Below are 16,965 nucleotides of genomic sequence, written 5' to 3'. Positions count from 1 at the left end.
CGATGAATATACACACTCACAGAGCTGCACAGTGTTCTGGATACAAATATTCAGCAAATGGTGTGTGCGGTGTGTCTTTGTGCTGCATTCAAACAGACATGTTGGTGTCCTGCAAGTCCGATCCTTTGCTTGTCAGGCCAGAAGAGGGCGACACTTTCCAGGTGGTGAACATGTTGCCATGAAAGCTTTTTCACCCACATCCAATGCTTTCACCTGGAATAAACATTTTGTCTAGAGTGGGCTGTTGTAGGATCACCAGTGATGGATGAGGTGCAGTGGGTCTGCCTAGCAGGAACAGTTACTTCTGTGGTGTTTTAGGTGTTGGCCTGAAGAGGATGATGTGAAATGTGTAACTTGTGCAGTTGTGAACTATTTGGTACCACCAGTTTTGTGCAAGCAGCTTTGACAAACTAATAATTATGTGGGAATTTTCAGTTAATTGTTTGAGGCTTATTTCTTTTTTTTTTTTTTTTGCTAGAAATTTAGGGATACTGTATTTCCTAAGGTTTATTTTATTTATTTTTTATTAAACCAGGCAACACCCATTTTAATATCCTTTTTGTAATATCAATGCATGACTTAAAAAGGGAAGATATTTGGACAGATAAGCTTTAAATATGCTTTTATCTGAGTGGTCAGACCAGTAAAAAAAAATGTGGATATGATTTTATGGATATTTAATATTCAAATATGGACTGCAGTCAATATGTATTTTGCAACATTCATTTTAAACCAAAGTTATGCTGTTCATCACTGCTGCAACCTTTACAAAATTCCGTGACATTAATCATAACTTTTTTGTTATGCACGTGAAACAAGTTCTTTTATTTATAAATTCAGTTATCTATTTTTGCTTATATTGTTAATTTTCATCTAGTAATTGAATAGAAGTGAATATATTTATCTTGTTTTTATTTGTTTCATTAAAATATCTATATCTATATCAATCTAATCCAATCCAATCCATTATTTGTTTTATTTTCGCTATATATATTTCGGCCGTGCCCAATGTTAATTTCAATAATTGATGTGTATGTGTAGAGAGTAGTTTGCAAGAAATGCCCCCTTCCCCCCACCCCCGCACCGCGCAAGCGCTCGGGATCGTGTGGGAATGGTCGGTCCGCGAACTGGGGGTTGGACCGCTCCGAGCGAAACAGAGCAAAAGAGTTTTAAATGTCCGCCATGTTGTCCATGGCGCACTGAACCAACGATAGGGAGCGGAGCGTCGGAAAAAAACAGTCCGAGAGAGAGCGACCAAGATCCGGGCCTTCCCCCGGCTCCGTTGGCGACGCCCTAAATACAAGCTACAACCATTCGAACGTTAGAATAGAGATAACCGCACAGAAACATCCATGAAAGCTCCACTCGGTACCGTTTTGAATATTAGGAGATCCGATAGATTTATATTGCATCTCGAATTGTGAAAAATGAGTAAATTGTCGTTTCGGGCACGGGCGTTGGACGCTTCCAAGCCACTACCCGTCTTCCGTTGTGAGGATTTACCCGACCTACACGAATATGCATCCATTAACCGGGCCGTGCCGCAGATGCCTACGGGGATGGAGAAAGAAGAGGAATCGGTATGCTTTTAACCGTCCAAAATTGTGAAAATATATGCTTTGGTTTATTTATTTTTTATGTGATCAGAGGCGTCCCACCTTATTTTTCTGCGCAAGCTTTCACAAAATGGCGGCCACTTTTCTCAGGAGAAACACGACGGAATTCTGTTGCAAATGGAATATATGTGGGACTGGGTCTGATGTTTGGGTAACGCGGGGATGCATTGTGCCATTATAGGATAAAATTACCGGGTTTGACCGGCTTATTTGTGCGTGAGGTGATTTTCTGAGTACAAAGGAGTCATGTGACTATAGCAATTCCGACATTTTGTCTAGTCTGTCAGGACCGGGCCTTGTGTTGGCGTAATTGCAAAGGAGCAGGGCAAGGGGGAGCTAGTGCTTTCAGATTATATGATCATCTGTGCTACTACCAGACAGAAATGTCAACACTGCTGCCATGCATTGAGGAATGCTCAGTCTTAGTCATCTTGAACAGGAACTAGTGCATGTGTTTGTGTGTCTTTGCTCCCATTGTCTGTTGACATAATATATTTAGTGCAGTCTCACAGTTGGTTGGCTATTATTAGCACTTTGTCATGTCATGGAATGGTCTTACATGATGCACCCCATTTATGTTTGTTTGTATGGAGGCTGTCGGTTGTGATCACTGTATTTATATAATGCAGCTGTTGTCATGTAGTTGTCATGCAGTTACTGCAACAGCTAGAACCGTGGTTTGACCAGTAAATGCACAGGGTTAACCATCCTGCTTGTGTAGCGATCAGAGAGATATTATTTAATCTCCCGGTCTTGCACCACTAACCCAGAGAGATTTCATTTCATATATATATATATATATATATATATATATATATATATATATATATATATATACTTATTCCTACTTTCCAACTCTTGTTGTTACGTTTTCCAGATGACATTAACTCCCATCCTCAAAGCAAATTCTCCAGCGCTTGTATATTAACAAATTTAAAAGCTCTACACCCTATTTTGGCAGATAGTTGGCTATCCTTTGATGGAACCTTTATTGTGTTATGACAGTTAAGTTGGCTAGAAAAAACTATGGTATTTTCAGGTGAGTTTCAGGGCTGCACTAGTCACAGAGACAGGTAAATAAACAAGTCTGCTTCCTGCCCTTGGTTGGGTTGAGTGTTGTCGTCATCTTTAGGATGTAGGGGGTGTTTATAAACTACATGCACCCCTGTGGGAAAGTTTTTTTTTAATTTTTTTTTTATGCCATTTATTAGACAACTGTCATTCTGGGTCCTCTGAGCTGATATGCCTTCTTCCAGAGTATTTTAAATACAAGGGCAAGTAAATGGGCAGTGTCACTACAGACGTCCCTGGTGGATACGATTTTAATATTTACTAAAAGTGTGTTGCAGCCAGTCTGCCTCCCTTGTCTTGTGGTGGTTGGGTGTCAGGGGTTCAGTGTGTCAGATGGCACAGCAGGCAGACCAGCAGCACGTGGTGCTCAGGAGGAGAAGGGGGGGGGGGGTGCTGTCACTTCAAAGTCTGCTTTCTGCTCAGCTGGAGTGCTTGGTTATGTAACAGTCATATTATCATAAGAGGTAGGCCAAGGCCTGCTGCACGCCTGCACTGCATTGCATTTGGAGCTGTGATTTTAAAATACTATATCAGGTGTTAGATACTGAGCTCATGCGTTATTATGACTCCATCATGTATGGTGTTACTTTATTGTACTGCAATTAGGATTGGGCATCGAGAACCGGTTCCAACTTGGAAACTACGATTCCAATGGAATAGTTGTTGTGGTTTATGGAGAATTTGGTTTAGAGTCTGATCAACGGTTCCAAATTTAACACAAGTAACTAAGTTTTGGTTTCTGTAGCGGCCAACGTACTTCCAGGTGCTTGTTGTGTTGCAGCCATGGACCACATTAAGCGGTGCTCTTTACCGATGTCAAACTATAAATCACCATTTGAGTAAAAATAAATGTTTCCTCTTATCTGTGAAATAAGCATGTGACCCGTGTCTACTTCACTCCTTAAGGTTCCGGTACCCAACGGTACCTTTCTTCCATACTTTAAACATCATTTCAATTGTAAAAATAATTCCAAACCTATTTTCCCAATTTACTTGGCACATTGTTATTTAGATTTTACACAAAATGCAACCCCTCCCAAACCCGTCCCTACAACTCTCTCTCTCTCTCTCTCTCTCTCTCTCTCCCTCCCCCCTCCCTCTCCCCCTCCCTCTCTGTGTGTGTGTGTGTGTGTGTCAACATGCAGAGAGGACTGATGAGCTTCTGCTTACACGCTCCCAGGTACCGGAAATTGGCAGTTTAATGTCAATCGGTCCTCGGTAGTACAGACGTAATTCGGTCCCCACCCAAAAAAAGTACAGAATTCGGTACCTGACCCTAACTGCAAGTGCATGTGTTTTAGTTTTGGGTCCCTGATTCTTCACTCATTGATCTATACAGGGAGGGTAGTGTCAGGCATTCCTGGAGATATGTTTGACCCACTGAGCCTCAACCATAGACTACCCACTCAATGTTGTGTGGTCTGCAGGGTGACTGTGTGCGGTGTCCCTTGTACTCCTGCTAAGGAGCTGTTGAGCTTGGACCATGGCGCAACTTTAGGTTTAGGCCTTTCTGTATGCTACGTTTAGCACCCCTCGTTTGTTCCTTTTTCAGTAAGCACCAGACTACACTCTTTCTCTGCTGGTGCTGGACCTGCCTTTCGGAAGTCTTTCCTAAGTCCAGCATGTGGTTTTGTAATTTACAGGTGGTGTGTGTGTGTGTGTATGTAGCGTGGCTTGACTGAAGAGCTGTCATCGCTGAAATTTCCTCAGCGCGTGCGTCTTGTTTGTTTTGGGCCCGACACTTTGTCTTGTGTTTACGTTTGGGTGAAAGTGAGGTCAGTGTCTGCGCCCTGATGGGAACCCACAGGCATCTGTTGTGTTTTCCTCTTTGCCAGGCACAGTTCTTGTTCTCTCTCTCACTCACACACACACACACACATATTCTGGCATTGCGTCAGTTTCTCAGTGTGTACCCTTGCTGGGTGGGAATGTGGGGCATGTCACCTGTCCAAAGTCTGCGGCCTGTATGCTCTGAAACTGAAAGTTGCTTTTGTCAGCTGTTTCCCCCTTTTTTCTTTTACTGTTGACAGTTTGGTATTGACGTAAGCGTGGGAAATTAACACCAGCCTACTGGCAGGTTTTTGAGTCTTTATTTCACTGCTAGTTTGCTAGCTAGGCAATCCTCAGAAGGAGCAACTTCTTATGTTTGTGAGTAGGGTCGGGTACCGAATTGAATACTTTTTAGGCACTGACTGAATTGGCTCTCAAGTATCGAAATGCCTCGTCATTCAACACCCAATTTCAATCCCTAAGTAGTACATCTCATCAGCCAGTGAGCCAATAAGCATGCAGCTTGCTTCTACCAAGATCTTATAATGCTTGTGATTGGCTGTCTAACGTTAGGCGTCTTAGAGACACGCAGGAAAAACTGTTGCACATACAGATGGGGCTTACGTAGTAGGTGATGAAAAATACATAAGTTTTTTGAGTAATGTTATCTTTTTGTTTTATAAAATTGCTATCAAAGTATCGCTCAGGAACCGGTATCGAAGTCACGGTATTGGTACCGGTATTGAAATATTTTGACCGATGCCATGCCCTAGTTGTGAGTAATTGGTTTCACTTCATTATTATGCAATGGTAAGCCTACGCTTAAAGTAGAATTACTTATGTTGTTTATCTTAATTTGCCACCCATATTAATTTGTGCAATGAGAAAAATCTACCAGCCCCGGCCAAACGTGCAGTCTGATGGCTGCCGTTCATTTCCCACCCCACTTCCACGTGGTGCATAAAACGGCTCTATACTGTTAGCTATTTGTCCTTTGACAGCCCTAGCCTACCAGCCCATGCAGCTGTCCATCATGTTAAGTGGCGTTTACAGTGTCTGGGACAGTAGCTGTCGGAGGCCAGACTGGGGAAGGTGGAGGAGGCTCTGGCTGCCTCAGCAGACTTGACAGTGATCAATGTGGTCATTTTAGAAGGCTATTTCTAGACTGTGTGTGTGTGTGTGTGTTAGAAAGTAAGAGAGTTAGTGTGTGTGTGTGTGTACCAGGTAATGCTCTGTATTCTGACTGTTTGCCTCAATCTAAGTCTATTAATTCTCAGGCTACTAGCCGCGGCTTAGAAAGTAAACAAACACATTGCATGATTAGGTTTGGCAGCCAGCGAGTTTTTAGCTTGAGGCCTTTTGATATGTTGAGTTTTCCCCTCAATGTGGAAAGGCCTGAGGACGTTTATGTGGAGGGTTAGGCGTTCGCGGGGGTGATTCAGTTTGAATCAGATAGGAATGTGAAGGTTATGCAAGCGTACATGCACAGAGGGGGTCACAGTAAATGCTACAGTTGAATGTGTACGAGTTTTGAGATGCCTTAGGGAAGCACTGAGAATAAAACCGAAAGGCTTCTCTAACTACATCCTCGGAACAGATCGCCACCGCACATGGCGCTATAAATATAAAATACAATCACTGGCCTCGGGTGTAACAGGCTGTGTGTGTAAATGGCGTTAAATGCTGCGCTCTGGGTCATAATAAAATGAAAGTGTTGCAGATGACTAGAAACAACATGATTGTGGACCGAAAGTCACACGTTCTAAAGTTTACATTTCTGCCTCTTTGGTCCCCTCTTTTTTTTTTCCCTTTTCTTTTTTAGGGTTATTAATTTTTCTAGTAGCAAAAATGAATTGTCAATATTGTTTTCATATTGTGAAGAATAGTTTTTTTGTGATTGTTGCAGGCAAAAATCCTTGATTATGCAGCACTTTTTCTTAAAAAATGCAATGGAATATGCAGGAATTTTATGCAATGAAATTGCAGGAACTTGCAAAAATTGCAGTTTGATGAGAGATAAAAGTGATTCCCCCAACACCCCGCTTTTCGATGATGTTCACGTCGCGTATTTACGTCACTTCATAATGTTCCCATGGCAACAGGGGAAAATGGCTGCTCTTGTGTGAAGTAAATGCAACATTTTTTTGTTCTTCAACTTTCTGCTAAGATAGATGACTTTTTTTGCAACGAAAATGCGGGGATTATGAAATCATGCAAGCCCCGCATATTTTGCGCAGAAATCTGCAATTTATGCGGCGAAAGTACGGCGTATTTGAAAAAAGGCGGCCCTCGCATAAATATGCGGACGTTGGCTGATTATGCATTGAATTATGTGATCACATAATCGCGTTTTTCTGGAGGCACTGATATTTAAGACCTTTTTAAAATTCATAAACTGACGCTCATTTAAAAAATGTTGCCAGAAAATGCTGTTTTATGTAATGAGCATTACTGTGCTCATTCAACATGTCATTCAAGTAGGGCTGGGCAATATATTGACATTATATCGATATGTGAGGCTAGATATCGTCGTCATGTCATAAAATCACAATATAAGTGTCTCTCCTGCTTTTAAAGGCTGCATTACAGTAAAGTGATGTCAGTTTCTGAACTTGGCACACTGTTCTAGCTGTTTTTTTTATTTGACTTATTTTTGATAAATAACTTGGACATAATGTCTAAGTGGGTAACACTTAGACATTATGTCCAAGTTATTTATCAAAAATCTCATTGTGTAAATATTTTGTGAAAGCACAAATAATCAACCCTACAACATTGATGTATTTGGTAAAAAATATTGTGATATTTGATTTTCTCCATATCGCCCAGCTCTACATTCATATTGGACATAATACATTATATTTCTAGTTTTTAAATGACTCAAAATAAAGTGTTTGTGGTAGGCCTGTCACGATAACAAATTTTGCTGGACGATAAATTGTCCCAGAAATTATTGCGATAAACGATAATATTGTCATCGAGAGACCATTTGCATCTAATATAATTATAATGGCATAATAATACAGGTACACCTTTTCAAAGATCAATACACTTTTATTTCTAAATAATATTTAACACTGGAACTGGAAGACATTTTAAATATCCAGAACATGTCTTTGATCTCCTTTAGTATGTCGTCTTTCACGCTGATGTACAGTTGTGGAATTGCCGTTTGTGACACGTAAGTTCTCAGACTACAGACTCTGTACTACATTTTACAATTATTTAACTCTAAATATTAAATTTAAATAATATATCATTAATAAATTAAATCTATCTGTATGGCTATCTGCCACATGGCGAGTAAATGTACCAAAATAGTTCTGTTTTTCAGTCTTCATTTTGGCGAAGGTGGCGGCTTCTGCTCCTCTTCAGGTCGGAGCCGTTCGGGGCGGTAGGACACACACACACACACACACACACACACACACACACACACACACACACACACACACACACACAGGTGCAACTCTGACATACTTTCCACACTCCGTGTGCGCGGACAGCTGTAGGCTTGTACCGTTAATGTTCGTGCATTGTCGGAAACATGCAGCCACTTTCCTGAAACCGCTTGCGAGACTGACCAGCGCGTGTATGTCCGAGCCCGTCTCCACAGTCTCCACCTGCAGGTTGTCAGCTGTGTGGTTTGGATTGAAAGGGAGAAACGAGCGCGCAAATAACACGGTGGATATCGCTCATATAGGCCTACTTTCTTTTTGACGGCGCCTTAACTGCAAAGTGCTGCGGGAAACCCTGCTCCAACTCTCAACTAGCGTTTGTCTGTCTCTGTCTCTCCGCCTGGAGTCCCGCCCCCACAAAGACCATGCGACTGACAAGAGGGTTCACTCCTCGTTACGCTAAGGAACCGAGAGTGGTCCTCCAGTCTCTTTGGTAGAGAGAGACGAGGAAAACAAACAAGCATGCAAATGGAAATTATCGCGGCCGGAAAAATTATCGAGCTCATTTTTTTTTATCGTGCGATAACTCGATTTATTGACTATCGCGACAGGCCTAGTTTGTGGGTGATAAACTTACCTGATGTAACCCAGTGAAAACTTTTTGCCGTCAATATGTTCCCGATCTTTCTTCTGGCCATCATGTGGTGCCATTAAAACAATATCCAACTAACATGAAGCACTAGGCTGTAGGAAATTAGCTATAAAAGCAGCTTACATAAATGTTACAGTAGAAAATTCAATATTGACGTTATCGCGCTTAACTGTTTATTGTTCAGAAGTGGCAGTTAAATGATGATGATTTTAGACTGATCTCAGGATGCTGTGCTACTTCAGAGCTGTTCTGTTAACGTAGGTTCGAAATAGGGCTGCACGATAAGAGGATAATGTGCGATAAGGTTGAGTATAGTGATAGCGATATTACTTGCGATAAACGGATATTAAAGTGTACTGGAATTTTGGTATTTTTTTATTTTTTTTAATATAAAAGGTAGAGCTGGGCAATGTATCTATTATATAGATATCGTGATATGAGACTAGATATCGTCTTTAGATTTTAATGACATTAAGTCACTCAGTGGTGAGTGAAACTGAAGCAGAGGGACAGAGCTGTAGCCGAGCCAAAGTAGAACACTTTTTAATTCATTAACTTTGTTGGTTATCGGGCAAATAAAACGCTAGAGGTGTGAATCATCACTGATCATCACGATGTGTCAAATAAATTTTTCTATTAAAGCCATGTAGGATATTTAATTCATAGCTTTTCAAGCTTCAAAAACAAAACATTCTGCAGTGCTCTAATACTAAATAACTTGGATAGATAAAACTATACAGCACTGAGCACATGGCACTTCCTGAATGTGCAAAACATAAAAGAATATGTAAACAGAAATGTTGTTAGGCCTACATTAAATTGTAAACATCAATGCAGCATCGTCCATGTCCACGATATCATGCAGTGATTATTTGATAAATTTCAACACCTCTATACAGATCATCTGCAAACTGCCAAAAAACAGCCCGATAATCTATCTATCCCTAATGTCGGCAGCCTTTTGCGATTTTTATTACGCCCGTAGATATCGCAAAGATGATTTTTTTTTTATATATATTTATTTATTTTATTTCTTGATAAATAAATAAATGCAATACTGTATAATGTAAATCTAGGCAATACATAGGCAACTGCAAGTTTTATAATTCCCACTGAACCACATACACAGCATAGCCTTCTATATGGGTGTAGTAGCAAATTTCCCTCTTTCTGCTTATTTGTGCTGTTGGCTTGGTGTTAGGGTTGTTTAGTAGGATTTATATAAACTGTGAGCAGACCAAAATGTGTCAACCGTTTGATGCCAATACCTATACAGAGGTGTCTATGTGATGAGGCTCCTTGATCTTTCAAACTTCACACTACTTGCTTTCTTGTAATCGTGAGTCTTGAGGTCATTGTGGTTTTCACACTACATGACTGAGCGGTGACAGGGGGCCGCACACTACAAGATCTTTCACCAGGAACAATCCCTAATTAGCATGTCTGGTGTCCAAACTATGTCCCACGGGACGTGGCATAACCCCATGAAGCGAGACAGGATTTTCTTGTTCCAAAAATGGACGCTCCCAAGTTGTTCGTGGCGTCTGCTCGCTCTCTTCTGCGCACGTGTATGTATGTGTGTGTGTATGTGTATATATGTGTGTGTGTATATATATATATATATATATATATATATATATATATATATATATATATATATATATATATATATATATATATATATATATATATATATATATATACATACATACAGTGCCCTCCACAAATATTGGCACCCCTGTTTAAGATGGGGTCATGGACTTCTAAGAATTCTCCTTTTTTTTTTTTTTTTTTAAACAACATAGAACCCAAATGCAAAAAAAGAGAAAAATCCAACCTTTTATTTAAGTACATTACTTTGGTGGTAAAAAAAAAAAAATCACACATTTAGGAAAAAAAAAACTTGAAATCATGTGTCCCACAATTATTGGCACCCCTGATGTTAATACTTTGTACAACCCCCTTTTGCCAACAAGACGGCACTTAATCTCCTTCTATAACATTTCACAAGATTGGAGAACACAGAGAGAGGGATCTTTGACCATTCTTCTTTGCACAATCTTTCTAGATCATCCAGAGTCCTGGGTCCTCTCTCATGCACTCTTTAGCTCACCCCACAGGTTTTCGATTGGGTTGAGGTCTGGGGACTGAGATGGCCATGGAAGGACCTTGAGTTTGTGACTGCTGAACCATTTTTGTGTAGATTTTGCCACATGTTTAGGATCATTATCCTGCTGAAAGACCCAGTGACGACCCATCTTCAGCTTTCTGGCAGAGGCCATCAGGTTTTTATTTAAAATGTCCTGGTAGTTCAAAGCATTCATAATGCCATTCACCCTAACAAGGTTCCCAGGGCCTTTGGAAGAGAAACAGCCCCAAAGCATCACAGATCCTCCACCATACTTCACGGTGGGCATGAGGTGCTTTTCGGCATACTCATTTTTTGTTTTACGCCAGACCCACTTAGAGTGTTTGTTGCCAAAAAGCTCAATCTTAGTCTCATCTGACCAAAGCACACGATCCCAGTTGAAGTCCCAGTGCCGCTTAGCAAACTCCAGACGTTTACGTTTGTAAGTGTTAGTGAGAAAAGGCTTTTTCCTTGCATGCCTCCCAAACAGCTTGTTGGCATGTAGAGAGCGTCTGATGGTTGTTTTGGACACTTCGTGACCCCAAGATGCCACTCTTTGATGCAATTCTGTGACAGTGAGCTTAGGACTTTTTTTTACTTCTCTTACCATCCTCCTCACTGTGCGTTGTGGCAAGATAAACTTGGGACCTCTTCCAGCCTTGTTTGTCACTGTTCCAGTTGTTTTAAACTTCTTAATGATTCCTCTGACTGTAGATACGGGCAAGTTAAGGCCAGTGGCTATTTTCTTGTAGCCATTGCCTGACTTATGAAGGTCGACACACATCTGCCTTACTTGAATTGTGTGTTCTCTTGTCTTTGCCATGTTGACAAATGGGTAAGAGAATTAGGACTCTGTGTCACGTCATATTTATACCCCAGGGAAACAGGAAGTCATGAATTACTATTTAAAAGTTCCTAGATACCCTGACCAACTTTAGCAACTACAGAAAAATATATTTTGAAAAAAAAACAATTAAATTTTTCAGCGGAATTGTTAGGGGTGCCAATAATTGTGGGACACATGATTTCAAGTTTTTTTGTTTTTTTTTCCCACCAAAGTAATGTACTTAAAAGGTTGGATTTTTCTCTTTTTTTTTTGCATTTGGGTTCTATGTTGCTTAAAAAAAAGTCCATGACCCTATCTTAAACAGGGGTGCCAATAATTGTAGATATATATACACACACACACACACACACACACACACACACACACACACACACACACACACACACACACACACACACACACGACACCGACTTGAGAAACGTAATAAGTCTCCATAGCAGCAGTTGGCGCTACTCTGTATTGTTGCCCAAGAAATGAAAACCGGCAGCTGATTGGACGAACGCGTCACATGGGTTTGTTTTCTCCGGAAATTCAAAGCCAGACTATCATGGCGGCTCGTTCAGAATCCGATCTCATATTGTACTAAAATAGTTCACTGAAACAGGTTTCTGAAAACATTTGAAGAGAGAAATGGGCCATGCAGATGCTGAATCTGTCTTCATTACAGCTCAATAAAGGTCAGTTTAGAAGATTTTGAGAGACTCTAGTCAAGCTCATTCTGCTCGTCATTTCTGGGTGAGTCCCGGCTGTCCTGCCTCCGACTGAACATGTCAGGTCGCCCAAAATGAACGCCGACAGCCCCCAAGACTGACGACGGCACGGGACACACCGAACAGACTCGAGTCACTGACCTCGCCAGACTGTCCAATGGCCAATTTTCGGCCCTGTGTGTCCCGGCCTTATGATGCTTAGACAGCCATCACCAACTTATAGATCTTGGTAGAAGCTTGGTTATTGGCTCATTGAGATGAGATTTCCTCCTCAGGTATTGAAATTTGGTATCGAATCACAAGGCATTTTTTCAATAATCTAATTCTGGGGTTGAAGTGCTCTTGAAGTTCGGTACCCAGCCCTAGCCGTAACTGACTTACAGTGGTTGTTTGGCAGCAGGCAAAGTAATTTGCTCTCAGTCACACTTGGTTAATCTTTGCACACACACTTGCTTTTTACCTCGTTCACTCACTCGGTCTACCCTCCCTAGGCACAGATATTCTCTTGCTGCCCCCTCTTTTTACCCCTGTGACTCTGAAGGCCGCTGGGAAAACAATAAATACACACGACCTCCCCAGAGAGCTGCTGTGCCCCCGCAGCCGTCGGCACGCTGCCTTGTTGACAGCCTGCCTGCCTGCCAGTGGCTCTGCCCCCAGCTCTGGGCCAAAGGCTCTACTACTACCGCTGACTGGGACTGTTGAGACGAGCAGCCCACCAGCAAACCAGTCAGTCAGCCTGTCTCCCTTCCTTCCGGGTAATTACCCCTCAATAGACTTGGCAGTGGCAGGCTCTTGTCCAGTTTTGGCAAGTACATAAGGCCAACTGACAAAAACAGTGTTAGGTTGTCCTCTGTTGGTTGGTTGGAAGGTTCAGATTTGTCTCAGTCCAGTTTCTATTTCATTCTAGGCCCAATTGGTAATCTTCTGTGATCATGAGAATTACAGGTGTATTTACATATTTAAATAAAGAGCTTCATAAATGCATATATTTAGAGCTAAACCCAAGAACCTAAAGCTTCAATATTCCAAACTCCTGTCTGGCAGTGTAGATTTAGCATGAACCATTTTTAATGTGGTTCTGTTTCACCTGGCAGTCCTGTTTGTTCCTGTACAGGATGTTTTTGTACATTATGTGGTCTGGATGACAAATGTTGCCCAATGTGTAACTGGGTAATGAGTTTCCTCCCACAACTCTTTGCAGGTGTACATATAGCTTGCATGAGTCATGAGCCCCCCCCCCAGCATGACAAAGTTTATCCGGCTTGATATCCTGTTTCAGTTGGGAAATGTTTTGCCGCATTTTGGCACCAAAGACCTGTTTGAACAGTTTCTTGGAATTCGTTTGTTGCCGTCCTTTGTGAAGATTTTGCTTTTTAAAGGACCAACAGCGTTGGTCCGGTATTTACGGAACTGGTTATTGTGGATATTGTGACAACAAAGTCTAAATGTCATAGGGGTTGGTGTTTGCTTCCACTGCATTACAGTTGAAATAGGAACAGGTTCCAGATGACGGCTGCCAGTGTTTCTGATAGAGGAAAATATCACCTACTGCCCGTCTCCCATCTAGACGATCAATTTGGAAGAAAACCCTACCAGCTGACTTTATCACCCTATCTGCTTGGAATGGGAGTCCCAAACAAACATCTGGTGTCAGACCCGACTCAACAGGCCCATGGGACCAATCTCCCAGGGAGACAATGGTCAACCCTTAACCCATTCAGGCCACAGCAAATGAGTCCTCTCTCTCAACACCAAAACAGTTCTCTGTAGGATCCCAGCAAACCCCCAACCAAAGAATAAATAGTTTCAAGTTCCCCACTGGACAACGGAAACTAAACTTAGTGAGCCTCTTGAGCTCAGTAGTCAATCTTAATGCTGATTTCCCCCATCAGTTAAAAAATGCCAAATTATCGGCTCTGGTACTGGGATCGGGACATGCCTAAAAACAATGGAACATCATTGATGCTTGCCCTCTCCAATGACTAAAAGGAGGATAAGAGAGCCTGCATACAGCCGATCAGGAGGCAACTGCTTGGCTCCAGGACTTTGCATTCGCTGAATAAATAAACTGGCCCATTTCCTGCTGTGTGGCTTTAGCTGACTAGTGACGTCCAATCATATCTATGCAGGTATTCAGCATAGCCCCATCCATCCCGGATTTCTAAGGCTGATATCGATATTTGGGAGATTGAAAGGTTGGATAATGAAATCATTAATCGACTGATTTAGTGATTTCTTAACAAACGCGTAATGTAAATGAGCAACTTTGATCCCTGTTTTAAATTATTTTAACCAGAGACCTACTAACCAGGATATTTTACAGTTGAAAAATAAGCTGGCATTTCTGTACTGCATTTGTCGTTGATTGTTAGAGTTCCCTAAAAGAGCAGCGCCTTTTCTAACAAATCCAACTGGCTAACACTTTTGTGTGTATGGTATTTAACCCCAGAGTTTGTATATAATCTCTGGTACGAACGCATCCCTCCCCAGTGGTCCAGGTCTCTCACCTCCATCCTTGTACCTGCAGGAACACCATCTTCAGCGGGCCATCTCGGCGCAGCAGGTGTATGGCGAGAAGCGGGACAACATGGTCATCCCGGTCCCCGAGGCAGAGAGCAACATCACCTACTACGAATCCCTCTACCCTGGGGAGTTCAAGATGCCAAAGCAGCTAATTCACATACAGCGTAAGTGGGCTTTTCTAATGGCAAATCTGTGATGCTGCAATCAGGGAAAATGAGTTTGATGTAGCAGATTAGGGACCTCGGTTGTTTCATTAGTGTTTCCTTGAATTATTTTGAATGCATTAAATGGCACTTGGGGGCTGTTGGTCAATATTATGAGTGGCAATGAGTAGAAAATTCTGCATTAGTTTCCTTTTTTTGTTTTATTTGTAAACATCACCTATACCTGTATGATTTCAGTAAATTAACTTTTGAGGGTAAAGAGTTTTCCACAGAAGTCTTATGACTGAAAGACAAAGGTGGCATTAAAAGTGAAACGGTTGATCGAGAGGTTTCCTGGCTGTATAAAGTTGGCTAAATTGAAGGTGTGTGTGTGTGTATATATATATGTATGTATATATGTGTGTATGTGTATATATGTATATGTGTGTGTGTATATATATATATATGTATGTATGTATGTATGTGTATATATATGTATATATATGTATATATGTGTGTGTGTGTGTATGTATATATATGTGTGTGTGTGTGTGTGTGTATGTATGTGTATGTATGTACATGTGTATTATGTATTGTGTGTATGTGGAGGTATGTGTAAGTATAAGTGGGTGTTGGTTATGTGTATTAGTGTTATATTGTGTTTATTTAATGATGTAGAGTGTATTTATAAAGTAGAGTAAGAGTTAAGTAAGGTAAGAAAATGGTATAAGTAAGAGGTGGGGGGATTGGGTAGTAAATATTTTTAGTGAAGATAAAGTAGTACAAATATGAAATATTTATTATATGTATAACATAGAAATAGAGAAGGTAGGGGGGGGGGGGGGTGTGTTGTGTGTGTGTGTGTGTGTGTGTGTGTGTGTGTGTGTGTGGTGTGTGTGTGTGTGTGTGTGTGTGTGTGTGTGTGTGTGTTCTTTATCTGATCAATTAGTAATGTAATGCAGATCATAATGCGATAATGCAGATGTTAATAATAATATAAAAAAGATAAAAGAAAAAAAATGATCATGTATATATGTATGTAAAAATATCTTTTGATGTATGTATGTATGTATGTCACGATGTATGTATGTAATGTATGTGTCTTGATGTATGTATGTGTATGTATGTATGTATGTGTATGTGTATGTATGTAATGTGTAATAATAAGTATGCAGAGTGTGTAGTATGTATGTGATGTGTGTAAGTGTATGTATGTGTGTAAGTATGTAAGTGTGTGTGTGATGTATGTATGTGTATGTGTGTGTATGTGTATATGTATGTATGTATGTCACGTGTATGTATGTATGTATGTCACGATGTATGTATGTATGTATGTCACGATGTATATGTATGTATGTCACGATGTATGTATGTATGTATGCGTATGTACGATGTATGTATGCGATATGCGTGTTTCCTCTTCCCCCCCCCCCCCCCCCCCCCCCCCCCCCTCCTTTCCCCCTATTCTTCTCTTTTTCCTTTGTGTGTGTGTGTATGTGTGTGTGTATATGTGTGTATGTACATGTATGTATATGTGCATGTATGTGTATGTATATATGTGTATGTATGTACATGTGTATGTGTGTGTATGTATGTACATGTGTGTGTATGTGTGTGTATGTATGTACATGTGTGTGTATGTGTGTGTATGTATGTACATGTGTGTGTATGTATGTATGTATGTACATGTACATGTATGTGTGTACGTGTATGTGTGTATATATGTGTGTGTATGTGTGTATATATGTATGTATATGTATGTATATATATGTATGTATATATATGTATGTGTGTATGTGTGAATGTGTGTACGTGAAAATATGGCAAGTCCATTTAGTGACTCACGAGCCCACATGTAGTAAAGGGGGTCTGTTGTTTCTAGTCTCGCTTTGCCAGACCCTCCTCAGATGCTCGCTGAAGGGGAGTCTGGCTACACCACACAGAAGGGATGGAAGAAAAACGTGCTCTGGTTTAATGGCATTTCTTTGAACCAATCAGAGTCGTAATGGGCGGTGCTAAACTCTGCACATAGCCGCTGCAAAATAGTCGCGAGAGAGAAAACTCAGATTGGACAGTCAGGCTAGCTGTCTGGATTGACCCTCAGAGA

At 41.0% G+C, this 16,965-nt stretch overlaps 1 protein-coding gene across 1 annotated transcript in view; it reads left to right on the top strand.

Annotated features, from left to right (window-relative positions):
* The first annotated feature begins 1,138 nt into the window (after positions 1 to 1,138).
* The window catches only part of LOC120567715 (enhancer of polycomb homolog 1-like), a 42,152-nt gene continuing 26,325 nt past the window's right edge, over positions 1,139 to 16,965 (top strand). Inside the window, exons 1-2 of the mRNA XM_039814684.1 lie at positions 1,139 to 1,580; positions 14,720 to 14,879. Of these exons, the coding sequence (XP_039670618.1) occupies positions 1,428 to 1,580; positions 14,720 to 14,879 (313 nt within the window). The 5' untranslated portion in view covers positions 1,139 to 1,427. The remainder of the gene's footprint in view (positions 1,581 to 14,719; positions 14,880 to 16,965) is intronic.

This window comes from Perca fluviatilis, chromosome 11, assembly GCF_010015445.1.
Source record: "Perca fluviatilis chromosome 11, GENO_Pfluv_1.0, whole genome shotgun sequence".
NCBI lineage: Eukaryota > Metazoa > Chordata > Actinopteri > Perciformes > Percidae > Perca > Perca fluviatilis.
This window is presented reverse-complemented; position numbering and strand designations above follow the sequence as displayed.